Source organism: Aphelocoma coerulescens, chromosome 1A (assembly GCF_041296385.1).
Source record: "Aphelocoma coerulescens isolate FSJ_1873_10779 chromosome 1A, UR_Acoe_1.0, whole genome shotgun sequence".
NCBI lineage: Eukaryota > Metazoa > Chordata > Aves > Passeriformes > Corvidae > Aphelocoma > Aphelocoma coerulescens.
In genome coordinates this window covers 53814011-53832075 of record NC_091014.1, presented here as the reverse complement: position 1 = coordinate 53832075, position 18065 = coordinate 53814011, and the positions used below count along the sequence as shown (strand labels likewise).

General features: G+C 50.4%; 1 protein-coding gene across 2 annotated transcripts; it reads right to left on the bottom strand.

The window, feature by feature from the left end:
- Nucleotides 1-301: 301 nt before the first annotated feature.
- On the bottom strand, nt 302-17878 carry CBX6 (chromobox 6). 2 transcript variants are annotated; one of them, XM_069002768.1, is made up of 5 exons: nt 17780-17878; nt 17590-17633; nt 17377-17442; nt 17070-17136; nt 302-9087 (listed from the first exon to the last, which is right to left on the bottom strand). In XM_069002768.1, exons 1-5 carry the CDS (start codon nt 17846-17848, stop codon nt 8116-8118), a joined length of 1218 nt encoding a protein of 405 aa, XP_068858869.1. In that variant the 5' UTR covers nt 17849-17878; the 3' UTR covers nt 302-8115. The 2 variants fall into 2 exon arrangements, with proteins under 2 accessions (XP_068858869.1, XP_068858870.1); XM_069002769.1 differs by having other exon boundaries at nt 302-9033.
- Nucleotides 17879-18065: the final 187 nt, after the last annotated feature.

Sequence of the window (18065 nt, the reverse complement as noted above, 5' to 3'; positions counted from 1 at the left end):
CATGGGAGATTCTCCAAAGCACTTGGGAAGAGGGCATTCAGGTTCCACTTGCTACAGCTTGGCCTTCCCAAATGCTCCCTCTTCCCTTAACATTCCAGAATACACTCTTGTCTTTTGTCAGAGCTTCTCTGTGTCCAGAAAGGTCCAAAGACCAAACCAGGACCAATCCATGGTGCCCAAGAAGGTACCAGGTGCTTGTGTTTGACTGAAGAGCTGATCCGTGCTGGCTGAGGGCAGGCATTTCTGTAACCCTGCTCCCAAGCTCCAGAGTCACAGCCCACCCAAGGAAAACAACAACAGGTTTTGGAATGTAACAATTTATTGGGGTTAATTTTTTGTTTTAATTTTTAACTCCCCATTTCTGGCATTGATACAATATTCAAGAGCAGCAGAAAGAACAAAATGTACAAGAATACAAGAGTAATTAGCACAACCCCCACCCCCAAACCTGGAGCAAACCAGTTTCTTGTGGGAAGCACCAAGGGAAGGGGTGATTCAATCACCCCTCCAGTGGCTCTGCCTCCCACCCATCCACTCTAGACGGAGTTTAGCCAGCTGGGAACTGGATTAAAAAACAAAACAAAACTGAACAAACACTATATTTAAAATGAAAATTGCAAGACAAAAAAATAATATATAGATATACAATTCATCCGTGCACAATCCTTAAATGCAATTTTTTCAAAATAAAAAAAAAATTACAAGATACATATTTAGGTTTATTTTAAATTAAAAAAAAAATTACCACCTTCACTCTGTATGCCAAGTGAGGGGAAATGAAGAGACAGATGGGTTGCACCAGAACTATCAGCACTCTCAGAGTTAGGGCTGACCTTCTCCAAGAGAAAGGAAGGGCTCTGATGCTGCCAAAGCTCAAGCACAGGCAGAATCTGAAGCACCCAAGTACCACAGAACTCAGTGGGGTCACTTGCCTGCTCCAAGTTCAGTGTTTGCAGGAATCTGCAGCATTTGAGCCTAAGCTTGGCACAGGGAAAGGTGAAAAGAAGGAACAGATGAAGCAGGCCCCTGTCCTCCACCACCAGCAGACAACTTTCTATGAAAAAGAAAACAAACGGGGAAAAAAAAAATCCCAAAGTAGAGTCTTCTCTATTCTTAGGGAGTGTACAAGGCTTAATGGCACAGGGGAGAAGAGGAAGGAGGACAGCACACTAAGTTGATTTGCTTGGGGGAGGTGCAGGCATGACAACTCTTTTCTAAAAAAAGTCATCACAACGATTAATTTTTTTGTTCTGTTTGAGAACTTGACCTAAGATTCTGCCCCCACTTTGCAGCTGGGGGCTGGAAGCAGCAGGCTCCCTCCAGGACAGCTGAAGAGCAACCTACCTGTGCAAGAGCACCTACCTGCCGCTCTGCCCAGAGGGAAACCCTCAGCATCCCTAGAGCAGGCACCACCTGGGGGGCTGCTTGGGAGCACGGAAAAGCCCCACTAGTCCTATGAGGCCCTGAAGCCCCACTAAATGCTTTGACCCACCCAGCTGTGTTCCAGGGGTTTAGTGTAAGCTCTAAGTGCTCAGCTGAACAAGGAATGAAGTAAAGAACCAGGGCCCTACAATGGGAATTAACACTTTGCCTGCATGTCCCACCGTGCCCCTTTCCTCCCAGCAGACACATTATCTGAACTGTTGCAGAAGCTGGCATCACTCTGACTGCATCTTGCTGCAGTTCTGTCACCTTACTTCTTCCCTGTGCCACAGCACGCTGCTTGCTGCCCACCTCCCAGCTCCACTCAGCCCAGGGGCACAGAGGGAATCCCACTCCTCCATCCCAGTGCCACCTGCCAGTGCCTGGAGGGGGTGGGCTCAGAGCACAGAGCTCACCTGGGGTGGAAGGACCCCTGCCCCAAGGACTGTGCTTCTGGATGGCTCTAGAATAGTTTTGTTTCCCACCACAGAGAAGCTGGAATGGACAGAAGAGCTGCCAGAAGCACAGGAAGGGGAACTGACTATATCTCCCTTCACTCCTGGAAGGAGAAATTCAGAGAAGGGAAGAAGGAACTCGGGGCCCTGCTGCATGCTTACAGGTGAGACACAGGGCACCTCAGAATGCACCACACAGGACATGGGAGAAGCCCCTGGTGCTATGACTGACCCTGCACAGACAAGGGTGCAAATACCTACAACCACATCAGTCTGACACAGGGCAACAGCAAGATGTGAGAGGAGCAGAGGACGGAAAGGCAAAGGTGAGCATGGAGACAGACTCCAACATCTCCTGCCATCTACACCCCCAAAAAGAAACCATACACATTGCACTCTGGGGAAGGATCTCAAAAATAGAAGTAAAAAAAGAAAATAAAGACACTTCTTTTCTCAACCTCAAAGCATTGGTGAAATGAAGATACTTCCTGGAGTTACCTGGGGAAGGAAGCACAGACAGGGAGCAGGGGATTTCTGAAGCAACACTGAGCACTCCATCTCTGTGCAAATACCTCGAGAGTTGGGCTGCCAGCACCCTCAGCAGGATGGTCCCCCCCGCCCCCCTCCCCTTGGCATGAGGGAGACAGAGGCACAGGGCAGTGACACAGCTGGCAGAAAAGCCACAGCAAGCCAAGAAGGAACAGAACTCAGGAGGCACCGAATCCCCGACCCCAAATTAACCCTCTACAGCAGATTGCCTTCAGAGCAGAGATCAGGAAGGCTGTGCACAGGGTAGTGGGTGAGACGGGGAGAAAGGGGGGAGGTATTTTATATTCATATATTTATATATAAGAAGTAAATAAGATCCCAGCTCTTGCGTGATTATTGGGCAATTGAAAAATGCAGCAAAAGCAAGCGACATTGGAGTAAAAGGATGTGCCAGGCAAGGAGGAAGAAGTCTTGTCCAAAGGTGGGGAAGGAAGCAAAAGGGAAAACAAGCACTTAGCCAAACACACGCTCCAGGTTTGTTACACCTCCCTGGGAAGAAGGACCTGCTCCTGAGCAGCCCCACTAATGCCACGGCCTGGGGTGGGCAGAAGTGTGGGGAACTTGGGACACCATCCTTCAAGCATGGCAACCTCTTTCTGCCAGGAAGTTCCCAGGAAGGTGATAATCTCCAAACGCTGGGAGTTGCTGAAGCCTCCTCTACAAAGAGGGGCTGGAGAAGGGAGTGATATCCCTAGGAAGACTCAGCACAGAGACAGCTCCTACCTGGTAAAAAGCATGATTGTGGTTGTAATTTTTTTTTCTTTTTATTTCACAAAATCTCCCTGGGAACTTCAGTAAGGGGAGACAGAGAAACGCTCCCTTTCTCTTTTGAAAACAGAATTTAAGCAGTGGCTCCCCACAGCTGGGCCTGCTCACCACACTATTTCTGTTTTTCATCCCCAAAGGAGCTTGTATCTCATTAGCTTCATGCCCCTCCAGTCCCACGGTGCTCACTGAGAAGAGAGCATGAGACAGGAGATTTCTGTTCCAAGTTGAAAGCCGTGGGAAGCACCGACAGAGTTTGATGGGCAGAGAGAGAAGGCTATGGGAGGCATTGAGACATCAGCCATCTGCCACTGCAAAGCCACTGCAAAGGGCACCAGAGAAGTCCAGACAAGAAAAGCTGTTCAAGCGTCCCTGCCTGCCATCTTCTGTTCAGACACCAACATCTGGTGGCTTCCCTCTTCCCTGCAGTCACTCCCACGCACCAGATGAACACCAGCCGAGACATCTTGGATGGGGAAGCCAGCACACAAGAGCTGCCTCCTCGCTCTGAAGGAACATTCAGGCAACTCTTCCCCACCACCCTGAAGGAAGCTGGAGCAGAGGGCTGCCCTACCTGAGCACAGTCCTGTCAGAGTGTTTGCTCCTCTCCACCCTAAAAACTTCCAGCATTTGCTGGCTTCAAGAACAGGGTGCATGTCCCTCAGCAACACAATCAGAGCACACCAGGCAGCTCTCTCATCTGCCTCTAAAGATCTGGCCACTGTTGGAGAAGGGGTGCTGGAATACACACCAATGGGACTCAGTTCTGTCCTGATGTGGTGAATTCTATAGAGAAAGATACCACCCCCCACCTGGTATTGGAAGAAGTTAAGAAACCCTACGGAGGGGAGGCATATCTGCTTCCCAGGAAATAAGCCCACCACAATTAATTCTGCTTGGATATAGGGGATGGAAAAGAGAAGAGACAGCAACTTGGCAGGAAAGGTACATGCCAACCCCAAACGTTAGCAGCTTGCTGTGCATGCAAAGTAAGTCAACTGTTTCTATGTTGATGGCCCAATCCACGTTCTGGCAGAATGTGACCGGCCATCTCTGAGGGCTGCTCAGCCAGAAAACCACTTGGAGACTCCACCTTAGCTCACAGGAGAGGTATGGGAGGGAAGGGAACTCACTCCAACACTTGGGAGGCAAGGACGGGAAAGGTTTGTAGACAGGGTTCCTCCAACATGCAACTTGCCTTTTCAGCTCAGAGATCGCTGCTTAGTCCTAGAATGCCTTTCCCTCCAGTTCAAGCAAGCCAAACACCATCCCAGACACACATGCTTCGATACTACAAAATACTCTTTTCTCTAAGGACCATCTAATACCACTACAGTTTGTGCAATCACTGCATTTATTATTCATTTTTAAACTCTCTCTCGCTCTCTCCCCGTATAAATTTTTTTTAAAACTTTTCTTTTTTTATGCAAAACTAATCATTTCACTTTTTCCACTCCATCATAAAATCTCCTCTAAAAACACGACGACGAGAACAAACATGGCACAGACACAGAGAATATTTCCCTGTTTTTGTTGATTTTTTTTTTTTTCTAAGGGTTATGGGGAAAGGAAGGGGATACTTTCAAATAAACTCCTCCCTCAATTCTATGCCCATTTTAAAAGGCATGGATGAATCTTCTTTCTGATCTCCATTAAGGAGCAAGGGCAAAAATTCAGGAGGAGCATAGCTCATGTGAATACGAAGGTAGGTTAGTCAGCCTCAAGTGTCTTGTCCACCTGAGGGAACTTGAGGTGACTGCTGCATTCAAGTTAGCAAACCTCTAACTCAAAACAGCAAAGGATCCTCATTTTGGATCCAGAGGTTCAGGGTTTGGTTCCCACCTGGTGACCCACCCAGGAAGGGATTTGTCACACAAGCAGGTGAGCTGTGTCTGCAAGCCGGATCATACTTCTTTCTTCCTCCACAAAGAGGATCTACTGCACTAGTTTCTCTGCTGCAACAAGTCCCCTCATCTCCTCACCGCAGGAAGAAGGTCCTTGCGGAGCATCCCTACAATGACCCACTGTTTTGCTCTTCACAGACAGTTCCCTTGCTTGCCACTCTGGAGAAAGGCAAAACCCCTTCAATTAAACAATTCCTGCCCCTTGCCCCCAAAGAACACCATACAAGAGACACTGGGGAAAAGAATTCTGCCAAGCAACACACCTTGGCCAAAACACATCAAGAGTTTCCTATTAGAGTTCCCTTTTATCTCCCACTTAAACGCTTCAACATTTTTTTCAGAACCTTGATACCACAAAACAAATCACATCACCACATACACACCAAACAGTAACTTAACAACCTAAAGTGACTGGCCGGTTTGCATCCACCCCACAAAGCAGCTCCTCTTATCTCACAGCCACAGATTAGTTCTTATTCAGAAGGGGGAGGAAAAAGAAGAATCTCCTCGCTATTTTCCTAAGAAAGAGCTTTTCCCTATGCCTACAAACTGCTCATCTTTGAAGCTGCAGTCAATGGATAGGCTATGCTAACATAAGGGATCCCTGGGTGTGCCAGGCACAGGAAAGATGCGCAAAAAAAAACCCAAACAAAAAAAAAAACCACTCACAAAGAATACAAGCAGGTATTAATACAGACACGCACACAAGTCCAACAAGTTATAGAAAACCTTAGCTTGGTGAATGAATCAGGGAAGTCTCTTTCTCCCTGCCCCTAGCTTCAGCTGTGAATGAAAGCACATCCCCGAAGAGTCCACTAAGCTCTTTAACCAAGGAAAGAAAAAGAAAGAGGTGTACCAAGGGTGGTGCTAACAGCACCTGGAATCCCCCTCAGACTGTCTGCACAGACACCCAACTGCAACTGGTGTGAATTCACCGTTCTCCACAGCTTGGAATGCCACCCACTGCAAGGCAAGGTTTGTGGGGGCAGCAAAGATTTTATTACACCAACCCAGGCGCTGGAGGCAGGGAATAGACAAGCTCTGGGCATAAAAGCCCTAATTAAGGTCAGAAGCCGGTCTATCCCTCTACCACCCTGACAATGCCCCTTGGGCAGACAAATATTACTTCCCTCCCACAAATTGCCTCCCTTCTACCCTCAGATCACTGCAACCACAAAATCACTACTGCAGGAGAGCACTCGTCAGAGCCAGCAGCTCCTGAACATCCTTGTGTGAAAGCACCAGAGGGGCCAATTCCATTTGTGTTCACCCGCCCAGGGCAGGTTTGTAAGTAAATGAGCCCTGGCATGAGGAATTTTTTCCACCCTTTTCACCTCTGCAGCATGTTATGTAGAAGTGGCACCCCTCTGCCCCATTCAGGGACAGGGCTGAAAGGGTGAGGCTCTCCCGCCAGTTGATCAGCACCTCTTTCCCTTGCCTCTACAGGCTCAGTCCTGTGCGAGTAGAGGAAGAAAGGAGAGCAAAGGAACGGCTTCTCACCATGAAGCTTAGGACCCACACTGAAACGGAGCAAGCCAGAAATGGCAGGCAAAAAATAGAGCTTATTTTGGATGTGAACAAAGCTGGTCAGGGAAGGAGGGAGCTGTGGATAAAGAACAGCAAGCTGTGGTCTTGCTCCCTCCTACTTGCTAGGGGTGAAGGGAAGGAATTTCTACATCAGCTCAGGAGCCTTAGGGGAAGAGATCCAGCGCACATGCATATGATGTGAGAGAGAAAGGTATTTCTTATGAGCACCTTTGGTTGACAGTTGTAAGGGCTGTTTCAGATGCTGAAAAGACAGAGGGGAAACCTCTTCCAGGCCACCCACCACAGGGAGGGGAGAGCAGGAGAGGCAAAAGCAAGCAGGAAGAACAAACAACCTGCCCTAGCATCCACCCCTCCTTCTTTTGGAAGGAGCAAGAGGAAGCAAAGAGGGCTGGGGGAAGCTTACGCACAAGGCGGGAGACCAGCCTCATGTGGCTGGGGCACCATCACGCTGTTGGCATTACCTTCCCACAGACCGAGGGATGGATGCACAGCCCACTCCTGCTTCCACCACAGAAAGACCAGGGAAAGGCATTTCATGTCCCTCTCCCCCAAGCAAGTGCAAGTGATGAACATCAGGAGGAAGATCTGGGCTGGAAGCAGACTCCTCTTTTCTTCCCTTTCTTCCCTTTCTCCTGCAGAGCTGAACAGGTTGGAAGATGCAGGAGAAGAGGAGGGATCAGGGCACCTGAAAGCGCCCATACAACTGCCAAGGTAGCACCAATAGTCAAAGGAAAGGGGAAGCCAATATGGGGTGTAGGCTGCATGGGGCACCCCCCACCACCCCAGCTTTGTCTCAAGCACCTTCCAGGCATGACATTTCACCTGTCCTTCTCCCCCTCACTCTGCGGGCATCTGGATCAGCAACTGCCACAAGGACAGTAGAGGAGAGGGCAGATCCAGGCCACAGGCCAAGAGGGGAAGGATGGCAGGATGGTAGTCATGGCAAGGGGGAAACATAAGAATGGAAGAGTCTGCATGCACATTGGTGGGAGAAGGTCTGGAGGACATGGGCAAGGGCTCCAATCCTCTTACATCCTCCCCTCAAGGGTTTGGAGCTCCTCGTCAGTTTTCATCAGAGATGGAAGGGGAATGAGGAAGAGAAGCACCTTCCTCACCACCTGCACAGGCACACAGACACATGCTCACTCATCCCTCAGCCCCAAAGGCTCCACCACCCGTTGGACAACACCACACTCAAGGACAAACAACCACTCCCCAGCCCCACCACAACCCTCCCTGCCTCCTCCTAGCAGTACCAACACCCAGGAACAGTGGGTGCTCCCACACCCCCACTGACACACTCCAGCCTCCAGGCAAGAGGACGTGGGCAGGAGGAAAGGAGGAGGAAGGGTGGCAGTGAGGGCAGAGGGACAGCCAAGGGGAGAAGGAGAGAACTAAGGACAGCCATTCGCACCACGACTTCTCTCAGGTATAACTCCCCCCACACCCCTGGAGCAGGGGGACCTGGCTGCTCACTTGCTGCCTCCTCCACCACCACCCGCCGCCACTTTCTCAAAATCCTCTGCATTGCAGAACTCCTTGATGGTTACAGTGAGGAGGTTGCTGGTGACATCTGTGACCACCACATTAGAGCAAGGGGACATCTCAGGACGCCAGTCGCCAGCCTCCTGCTCTGGGTCAGAAGAGGAGAGGGACAAGGAGGGCGTCTGCCCCCCACTGCACCCTCCCGAGGGAGAACGCTTGCTGGTGGCAGCTGACTCAGGTGGGATTGAGAGGTCGAGGACCTCCGACTCACGCCAGTCGGGGATGGCTGGGCTGAGGGTCTCAGGGAGCAGCTTCGGAGGGGAATCATCTGGGTCAGAGGAGGAGTGGGGAGCAGGTGATGGGCAGCCAGAAGAGCTGGAGCTGGGGGCATCATAGGGGGTGGAGCCCATAATGAGCCCACAGGAAGCTGCCTGGGAGCCTTCAGCCTCCCCCTTGCCCTCCAGAGAGGGGGTAGGTGCAGCAGACGGCTTATTGTAGAGCGAAAAGGTGCCAAACTTCATGTGGCGGATCTGGGTGCGGAGGACGCTCTCGCTGAACTTTTTGCTCTTGCCAATGACACGGTTTCGGGACGGGATCTTGGGCCGAGCCAGGCCCCCGGCCCCATTGGCTGGCTTCCCACCTTTGTCAATGACTTTGAGGTTGAGGATGATGCGGCTGCGTTTGGGCTCGCGGGGTTTCACCTTACGGTTGATGATGCGGACGGTCTCCGAGAAGGGCGAGACAGGAGGACGAATGCCAGCCCCACCACCCACGCTCCCGCCGTTCTGGGGGTCTGGACGGGGCAGGGGGCGCCGGGACATGCGGTGGCATCGCCGGATGTCTTTCTTGAGCCGATGCACCGCGGCGCTGGAGTGGAGTTTGGGAGAAGAGGTACTAGAACCAGGCTTGACAGAAAAGTGTACATCCCCAATGTGGAGGGCCTCCGCTTGGGCCCGAGCCTGCGGTGGTGGGGAGAAAGAAAACAAACAGGGTCAGAGAGGCAGCCAAGGTGCAGCCAGATCTCAAATTGGGCACTGCTCACTTCAGGCCAAGCATTCACCAGGAGTACCATGACACATTTATCCCCAACGTCAATGGCAAGCATAGGTACACACCTACAAACTGTTGATAGCTCCAGCACAGCCCCCAGACAGGCATAGGACACACTGTCTGTATCATTTTTGGGCAGCTAATGTCTCCCTAGGCTGTGCCCCTGCTGACACGTGCTTTCCCCAGGGAGAAGCTGCTACTTCCCAGGCATGTTTCAGGGTTACAGTTAATGGTCTCCAAAGCCCCCCTTCGTCATCATCAGTCAATGTGTACAACCCTCCACTGTCAGCAAAAGAAGTCAGCATCATCCTAGGCACTTGGGACTGTCAGTGCCAAGACAGCACCCAAAATTACATAGGGATTGTACCAGGTCCTCTACAAAATGAGCACAAGGTGAGGGGGAAGAGGCAGAGTAACACGTAATGAGAATCACCTCTGAAAAGCATGGTAGAAGGGGGTCTTGAGGAACACAGATGAAGGTTGGTGAGAATGGTCTGATTTTTAACTAGGGTCAAAAGCAAGTCATTCATCCTTACTGTGCTGTGGGAGCAAGGTCCAGTGTTTAAAGCCAGAGATGAGGCCAGCAGGAATTCAAGTCAAATTAAACTGCACCTCCAAAGATGAGATTGACTTGTCCTTATGAACACCACACTTGTTTGAAACCTAGAACTGGACCAGAGCAGGAATAGCATCGGTTCAACTGCTCTGTGCCAGTCCTCCCTAAGAGCCAAGCCAGGGGAACAATATTTTTGAACTCTTCTGGTGCCAAAACCTGCCCTGGTTCACGCACCAGAGACAGGAACATTTTCTGGCAACAGGAACAACAGTTTCATTGGTAAGCTAGTGCTGTATGACCTGTGGGCATGGAAACCCAGAATGTATTCTTACATCACATCTCATCAGAGCACTGTCGCTTGTACAGCTCATCCTTCCACCTGCACCCCAGTACTTGCCCAAACCAACGCACTTCCATATTCCCCCTCAGCAGTGGTGACACGGCGAAGTCACACAGGCCTGGAGGGGACAGGCAAGCCCCCGCCCCTGACTGCCCATCCAGCGAGGAGCTTCCCCCACCTCGTGGGCACAGCAAGAACTGCAGTGCTAGAAGACGACAGCTGCTTTTCCTCCCCAACTTTTCCATCCCGCTGCCCCTTGCACACGCCAAGATCGGGATGGCTTCTTGCCAGCTAAGAGCTTAGCACTCAACTCCATCTCCTTTGTCACCCTGCAGGCTGTGCCTCCTACCAGAGAAATGCCTGGGGAAAAAAAAATGTGCGTGTAAAGGCAGGGATCTAACAGATCTAAGCAAGGGGCCCAGCCAGCCCCTGCACAAAAAGCTCAAAGTCCTGGCCCTACAGCTCCAGAGCTTTGCTGTTACCCAGAGCCCCTCTTCTTCCACAGAGATACCCATGGGAACTGCAGAAGATCCCAAATGAGCAGAGAATGGAGACGTGAAGACATTCTGTTCCTCTCTGACCAACACTGGATGATCACAGCCTTCAGTACTACTTGTATCCTGGCTTTAAAAGGACTGCAAAAATGAGGCCTCCTCCTCCGACTGTACAAGAAAACACAGACTGAAGGCTCATCCTGACTGGGGACGTAGACTCTGTGTTAGCTGACTGACAAAGAAACAGAGACATGTTAGCACAACCCCAAGGTAGGCACGGACACTCTGCACATTAACAAACAGGGCTCTTTCCACCTAGTTAAAGGGAAGTGTTCCCAGCACACACAAACCCCAACACCTCCTGCTGTATCAGAAAGCATCTCAGTGTCCATCTAGTTTCTCTTTGCTCAGCCTCATGTGTTACTCCATGCCCCAAACTGTTGAGAAAGTAAGACAATTCCTGTCACACGCATCGTACAGGCCTGAGCACAGTAACAACACCAGATGAACTCCCTGCACCACACATCAACTTTCCCCATCCCATCTCATCAATACACAACTTTGAGACACTACAGACCCTGTCAGGAGGTCACAGGCACAGGCAAACGCACATCTAGGGCTGTGCTTGCTCCATCTCTTCACAGGTCCCTCTGATGGCAGATGCAAGCACAAGCTACAGTTTGCTTTCTGACATTACATACCAGCACAGCCTGAACTAACACATTTATTCCTTTTTATCCCACTCCCCATCACAGCCGGCCCTTCCAGTATTGCTGCTCTTGTGCTTTGGGTTTCTCACCAATTTACCGCTGCTGAGCCAAGAGCAAAATGCAACACAATGTCCCATTCCAAAATACAGGACAGGGAAGCCAGGCAGAAGGTACAGACAGATGCATCAATGAAAATCCTTCTACAGCTTCAGTGGATAGACACAGGTGTCCTTCAGGGCCTCTCCTGTTGCCAGCACTGCACATCTTTCAGATTAATTGCCTACCCTGTAATCATGTCTTGGAGTGAGGAGTTCTGCCCCCTCTGTGCTATTCTGCTCCGAGTCAAATCTAATTGCCGCCTTCCACCAGCACCGCCTCCATCACCCGGGAGAGAAAGAAGGCAGCTTCCCACAAGTGTGGGGGAAGCAGTCACAAACACCCCCAGTTTCCTTATACACCCCAAAATTCCTGAGCAAAACTTCCCATCAACCACATTAAATGAAGTGATAATGCTGGGATGGTCACTACCTGGGCACTTCTATGGCCCTGCTGATTTTACTTTCTCTGCCTGTACACATTAATCAGCTCCTGTCCTGTTTTGACAGAGATCTGTCTTGGTTTTGTGCTTGCACAGCAGAGCCCTGCTACATGGCCTGGACTTTTCCAGTGTGCCAGAACCACTAGGTCTCATTTACGTGCTAGGTGTCTGCGTTTCCAGTTACTTCTGGGGCACTTTCTCAAGGCTGAAGCTGTTTCTAACTCATGTTTCAGCTATCTGCCTTTATTAAATTCCAGCTTCAGTAGTCTCCAGGTAGTCTACATGCAGCATTGATACTTTGGTCAGATTATTAAGAGAGGGTAAGTTAGGGCCCAAGAGTCCTCCCCTGCTGCTACACTGCTATCCCCAGTGACCAGCTTCAATGCAAGTTCTAAAGAGCATTATGCAAATATTCAGCTTACCTTGAGATTGTTTTTCCAGGTAAGGTTTCAACAAAAATCGTATCAGATGCTTTATCTAAGACCAGCCCCTAGAGCTTTCTCACTCGGGAAGCTCAGTATTCCTACCACAGGATCAGGTTTATTCAGGCATCACCTATATGAACTCATCCCTTCACTGCAGAGGACAGCACAGAGGCTCTCCTTCCCGTTTCCAACTTTAGATTAAGTAACTTGCTACCTTTGGTTTGGGGAAGACTTAGCATTCAGTTTTATCTGTTGGAAATGCACTTCTCCCTGCTACAGATCCGTTTCTCAGTCACACTCACAAGCCATATGAGGATAAGGTCTTTGAAAAACAAACCCACTGAATCCTTTCAGCTGTGTCACTACAGTTTGCTACTTGGCTTACAAGTTTTCCAAATGGAAACTACCTCTCTGGCTTTTGCTGCTTTCACCCACAGGATGTGCTCACTGCTGAAGAGGTACTCAGCATGTATACGAATTCACTCTCTGCTTACACAGCTCAGCCTACATCAGGATGCAGCTTCTGGAGGCTTGCTGCAGTGCTCTGTCATGAGAGCAAGCCAATTGCTGGGATTGCTTCCCTTCCCCCTCTTCCCGTCTGGGATATGTATCACCTTTATTTATCTTGTACAGCTCTCCCTCACTGCCCCTGGGAACTAGTGTATCTCCCCCATTCCCTACTATTTCTGAGTAAGTGTCCCTCGAGGCCCAGCAAGCATATTCGTTCATTCATTCCCTTAACGCACTGAGGCACACAAGCACGTACACAGACACGTGCTTAGAAAGGCCTCTCTTACCTGATTTGTGTCAAAACCTCTCCAATTTGGAAAAAACCAAACCAAAGACCTTGTAAGGCAATGGATTTCTAGTTAATTATTTCAAATTCAAGCCAATTCCAGTAGCGCTCCTGCACCATAGCAGCGCTACTCTCTCATAAATTACTGGCTCTGCTTTGTCTTTTATTCTCCACCTGCATTCCCACAGTCTTTGCTCCAAACAGCATTTGCAAGAGCTCTTCTTTCCCCCTTTTGGCTGCCATTCTGCCTTTTTATCACCCTCTTTTTTCTGCAGTCTTCCAAGTGACAAGGCAAAAGCAAGCCAGTTCATAGCACAGTTCTCCCAAGCAACACTGCCATAAACTAAAGTTTCCCTCTGGATTGGGAACAAAATGCTACAAAAGGGGAACGGTCTGTTTTCAAATTACTCAGGCATAATTTACGAACAGGGAGGAGATCAAAAGAAACCCAATTCCAGCTTTGGAGTTCAAGAAAGGGCAAAATGACAGAGCACCACGCTGCTCAGCCCCTTCTTCCCCCACTCTCCTACTAAGAGTCCCTTTACTCTTGTTCTCCCTTACTTCTTCATTCCCATTAACCTTCTTCACTCCTGTCACCTTAGTATTTATGGTCACCCCGACTAGGGGTCTTTTCCAGCCACCCACTGAGCCTGCAGATAGGACTCTGTCTCTGAATAGCACTAGCTAGACTTTATTAGATGAGTTGGTGAGGTTTGCATTCCACACAGCAGAGTGCCTAGGGAAAAAAGCGAAATAAAAAGAGCAAACTGAGCAGGAGAAAAAGGGGAAGATCACTACAGCACGTGCTGTGTCTCTTTCTAACCTCACACCAGCATCCATGCTGAAGGCCCTGCCCTCAAGGATGACCTCTGCCAGACACCTAAGAAATTAGGTAAGAGCCTTATGTACAGCACTGCTTATTTCAGACCAAAGACTTCGCTTCCCATCCGCTCAGCACAGGGCTGCAGCACACCAGCAGCCTCCCAAGAATTACAGCCTCCCGCCAAGCCTGCACTCAGCTGTGGGAAAGTTTGCCCCTAGCATGCAAGGGATAAAAACCCATTTCCTGCCCAAAACTTTGCAGTTGAAGTTTGCAGGGGTCGCTTTCAACACCGGCCATCTTGATAGTGATATTACAAAGCCTGGACTGTGATTTGCCTCTGCAGTCTGATCGAAAGGGCAAGTGTTAGACAGCTCTCAGAAACAGGAGCCTGGCTTACAAAGGCAGCAGGTGGTCAAAGATGCAGCTTTTCAAAGCTTTTCCAAAGGCGTGGGCCACTAACCTGCTGGAATGCTTTCTGCAAATCCCCCTGGGTGCCTATCTGCAACTTTTGAGAACTAATCCCAGGATAAACCTAGCCCCAACTGCAAGATAAAACACCCACACAAGCCAAGGGACTGAATGGTGTATCAGGGGACTTATTTTGATGCCATTCTGGAGACTCAGAAGCCTAGGTTCAAGCACTAATACACATGAAAAACCCTAGCAAGCCACCAAGTCAAGTGCAGACTAGTCTATCAAAGCAGTCCTAGGCCAGATTTCTGCTTAAACATCATTGCATCCAGGCCTAATCTGTTCAGTTAACAGATCAAAAAGAATATTGTTCTAACTGCCAACTCCAAATACTCCCTCTGGGATACAAGAATCAAATTTCTTCCCCTGCTTCTGAAATTCTCACTGGCAAGAGATTCTGCAGCTGAAAGAACTGAAAATACTGTTAGGAATGCACGAGGCAGAACTCAGTACCACTCCTCCCACAGCAGCAGCACCAGCGCTGCAGGGCTGGAAGAGGTCAAATGTCCATCTTCGGGGGTCAGAAGAACTGAGCTGCAAACCATCTCGCCGTCTCTGTTGTAACTCTCTCCACAGTTGTGTTGATTGTGGTTTGCCTGAACAGAGCTCAAAAAAGTTCAGATGGGGCTGGCTGAGACAGAGTTACTTCTCGCTGCCTGGTCTGGGGCGTTATTTTTAGGGTACGATCCGAAGTCATAGAAGAACAGCAAGTCAGAGCACTAACAGTTCCACCAGCTCTGTTTCCCAGAGGTGGAAACCGAGCGGCAGTGGTAGCGCTCTGCCCTGCCAGCCTCTCCCACAACGTGGCACCAGCCTTCAGGAGAGCTGATCTTGCTCCCTATCACAGTTCATCTTCTACAAAGTACCGAGCCAGCTCTGCAAACCCACAGGTTTCCATTACCGTTTGAGGAGCTGGCAGAAGGAAGATGTGCCACAGAAACGTGTCATGGACGTGATTCAAAGGATGCTGCTGAATAAGTCACATTAAGTTTAGGGGGGTTTTAAAGGGTAGGGGGAAAAGAAGCAATGAGTGGGTTTTGAGTTCGGGGGTTGGTTTTGGTTTTTTAAATGAGGGAAAATGAGTGATTTTTTTTTTTTTTAAATGAGTGATATGGCAATAGTTATGGCTGTATCACATTCAGAATACAAAATAAAAGAAACTGATTACACATAGCATAGTCACCCTCTACAGCTCTGAACAGCGTCAGGTGTTACAAATACCAGTGTTTTTTAATGCAGGCAGAGAACTATTTCAAGCTGGTGGTTTTCTCTTCAAGTGTTCCTTTGCACTGTTGGAAATCTAAACACAAGGGTTACATTTAATGCATGACTGCCAGAAAGAGGAAAGCCAACTAGTCTGTTTTCCCTGAATACAGCATAAGAGGTAGTACATATCAGATATGTTTATAATTCTCAGGCTTCAGATACAGAACACTGTTAGGAGAAAAACAAGCAACGAGGGAGGACAGTTCCATCAGCAGGACTTCCCAAGGATTACCACAGTCCCCTGGGTTTCACACAGGGCATCAGAATATGCCTGCTCCTGCATTTCTTCTGTGTGCTTCATTATGGCCTCTCAAAGCAGAGAAGTGGTGACACCCTAGCCCTCACTGCGTTTTCTTGTGATCACGCAGTTAAAAGTGCTGTGCTGACTTGAGTAAAGCTCCTACTGCTGCCAGGCAAAGGGAAGTATTAACCTGTTTCACAGATGGGGAAACACGCACAAAGCCTAAGTGACTGGCCCAAAGCCACAGGATGACTTGATGATAGTGATGCCTTACTATGCGGTCCACGCTGGCTGTTTCAGGGCTTCATATCAGAATAAAACCAGGGAAACTGCAGACTTGTTCATCTGTCTGAACTGTACAGAGGTGTGTTCTTTCTATGCTCATTTGAAGCCTGAGATTGTGACAGTTGGAGAGGAAGGGGAGGGAAGAGGGGAGTAGAGCAAGGCATTTCGTATGTCAACTAATAAATTCACAGAGCTCACATAACAGTCACGCAGCTAGGGGAGTTCTTAATTTAAAAAAGAAGACAAAAATACAGGGCAAGAGAGCCTGCACTAGGGACTACCTTCCTTGCTCTTCACTGCAAGCAAGCAGAGATGCTACGACATCTTGCAGAGATGCTGAGTCTATCAGAGAGGAACTGGAAACTTCAGCTGCCATCCTATGCAGAGGTGAAACACTCCTCCTCCTCCCACTCACCCCCCTCACCCTCTGCAAGAGCAAAACAAGCCTGCAGTTTACAGATCAAAGCATGAACCCTTCATGAAACTCCCGTGGAGCACCGACATCCTTAAATGCAATCAGAGGAGCACAAGCGGCAGCGGGATTCCCGCCTCAGCTGCCTGACCGCTCAGCGTGCTGCTAAGTTGCAGGGCACGGGTCGGATGGAACAGCCTGCTGAAGGAAGAGGGAACAGGACTGGCTAGCTCTCCACTGCGGCAACAGAAGGCCATGAGAAGGAGAGGATATTGGAAAAAGAGACTGCAGGCTCACCACGCACATCTGTGTGTGCTGACCGTCCTGCTGAGGCACCCGTCGCACGCACACGCGCTCTCCCCTCACACGCTTCTGTGCCTCTGCCCACCCCCCCCCTTCCTGTCGGTTTTCCCCGCGCTCCCAGAGCCAGGCATCAGGCACAAGTCACTTGAAAGTCCAGTCCTTCCAAGGGCACGCACCGGCAAGGTTTGAGAGATTTTTTCGATAGGCCTAAGTTATTTAAATAAGAGTTACCTTCAGCAGAAAAGTTTTAGGTTTAGGTCCTCTCTTCTTGGGCCCGTACAGCTCACGCTCTCGTTCCCTTTAGGGAATCAAATTTGTCAAGAAGTTAAAACTTTTCCCAAAGGGAGAAACAGAAGCATACACGTTAAAAAAAAAAAAAAAAAGAAATAAAAAATAAATTTAAAAAAACAAACAAAAAAAAAAAAAAAAAAAAAAAAAAAGAAAAAAGGAGAGTCTGGACGCAGTTTCCCGCTCGCCCACCCAAAGCCAAACCTGCTGCTGCAGCCCCCCCAGCCCAGGGTGGGGGATGAACACTCACTTCTGCTCGAAGGCGGCGATGAGGCGGGAGTCCAGGATGTTCTCCTCGGGTTCCCAGGTGCTGTACCTGCCGGGGCGGGAGCAGCGGAGGGGACAAGCGAAGCGGTTAGCGCCCAAATCCCCCCGCAGCCACACACACAGATACCTCCCCCTCCATCCCATTCTGCCCCATCCCGTGCCTCCCATCCCCGAAGCCCGGGCGGGATACACTCACTTGATGGCCCAGCCTTTCCATTTCACCAGGTACTCGATGCGCCCCTGCAACACACGGGGGAGAAGGCGGGGGGGGGGGGGAGTGTGTGAGGCGGGGGCCCGGCGGGCGGGCCAGCGGCGCGGCCGGGGCCCGGCAGCGAAGACCGAGGGGGAGGGGGGGTCCCGCAGCCCCAGCGGGGGCAGCCCCTCACCTTTCGGATGCGGCGCTTGATGATGGACTCGGCGGCGAAGACGCGCTCCCCCACTGCAGACAGCTCCATCTTGCTGCTCCCCCTCAGCGGCGGCGGCGGCGCCCACAGCCCATAATAATCCCGCCCGCCCGCGCGCGCCGCCCCGCCCCCTGCCCCCCGGCCCCGCCCTCCTCGTGCCGCCGCCGGCTCGCGCACGCCCGCGCGCCCCCTCCCGCCGCGGCCGCGCGTGACCCGCCCCCCCCGTGGTTAAAGGCCCTTAAAGGGGCCGCGCCACGGGCGGGGCGTG

Coding starts and splice junctions, on each gene's coding strand:
- CBX6 (XM_069002768.1), bottom strand. CDS start 17,848: ATGGAGCTGTCTGCAGTGGGGGAGCGCGTCTTCGCCGCCGAGTCCATC. Junction 17,634..17,779: donor TCAAGCGCCGCATCCGAAAG/GTGAGGGGCTGC, acceptor CGTGTGTTGCAG/GGGCGCATCGAGTACCTGGT. Junction 17,443..17,589: donor TGGAAAGGCTGGGCCATCAA/GTGAGTGTATCC, acceptor CCGCCCCGGCAG/GTACAGCACCTGGGAACCCG.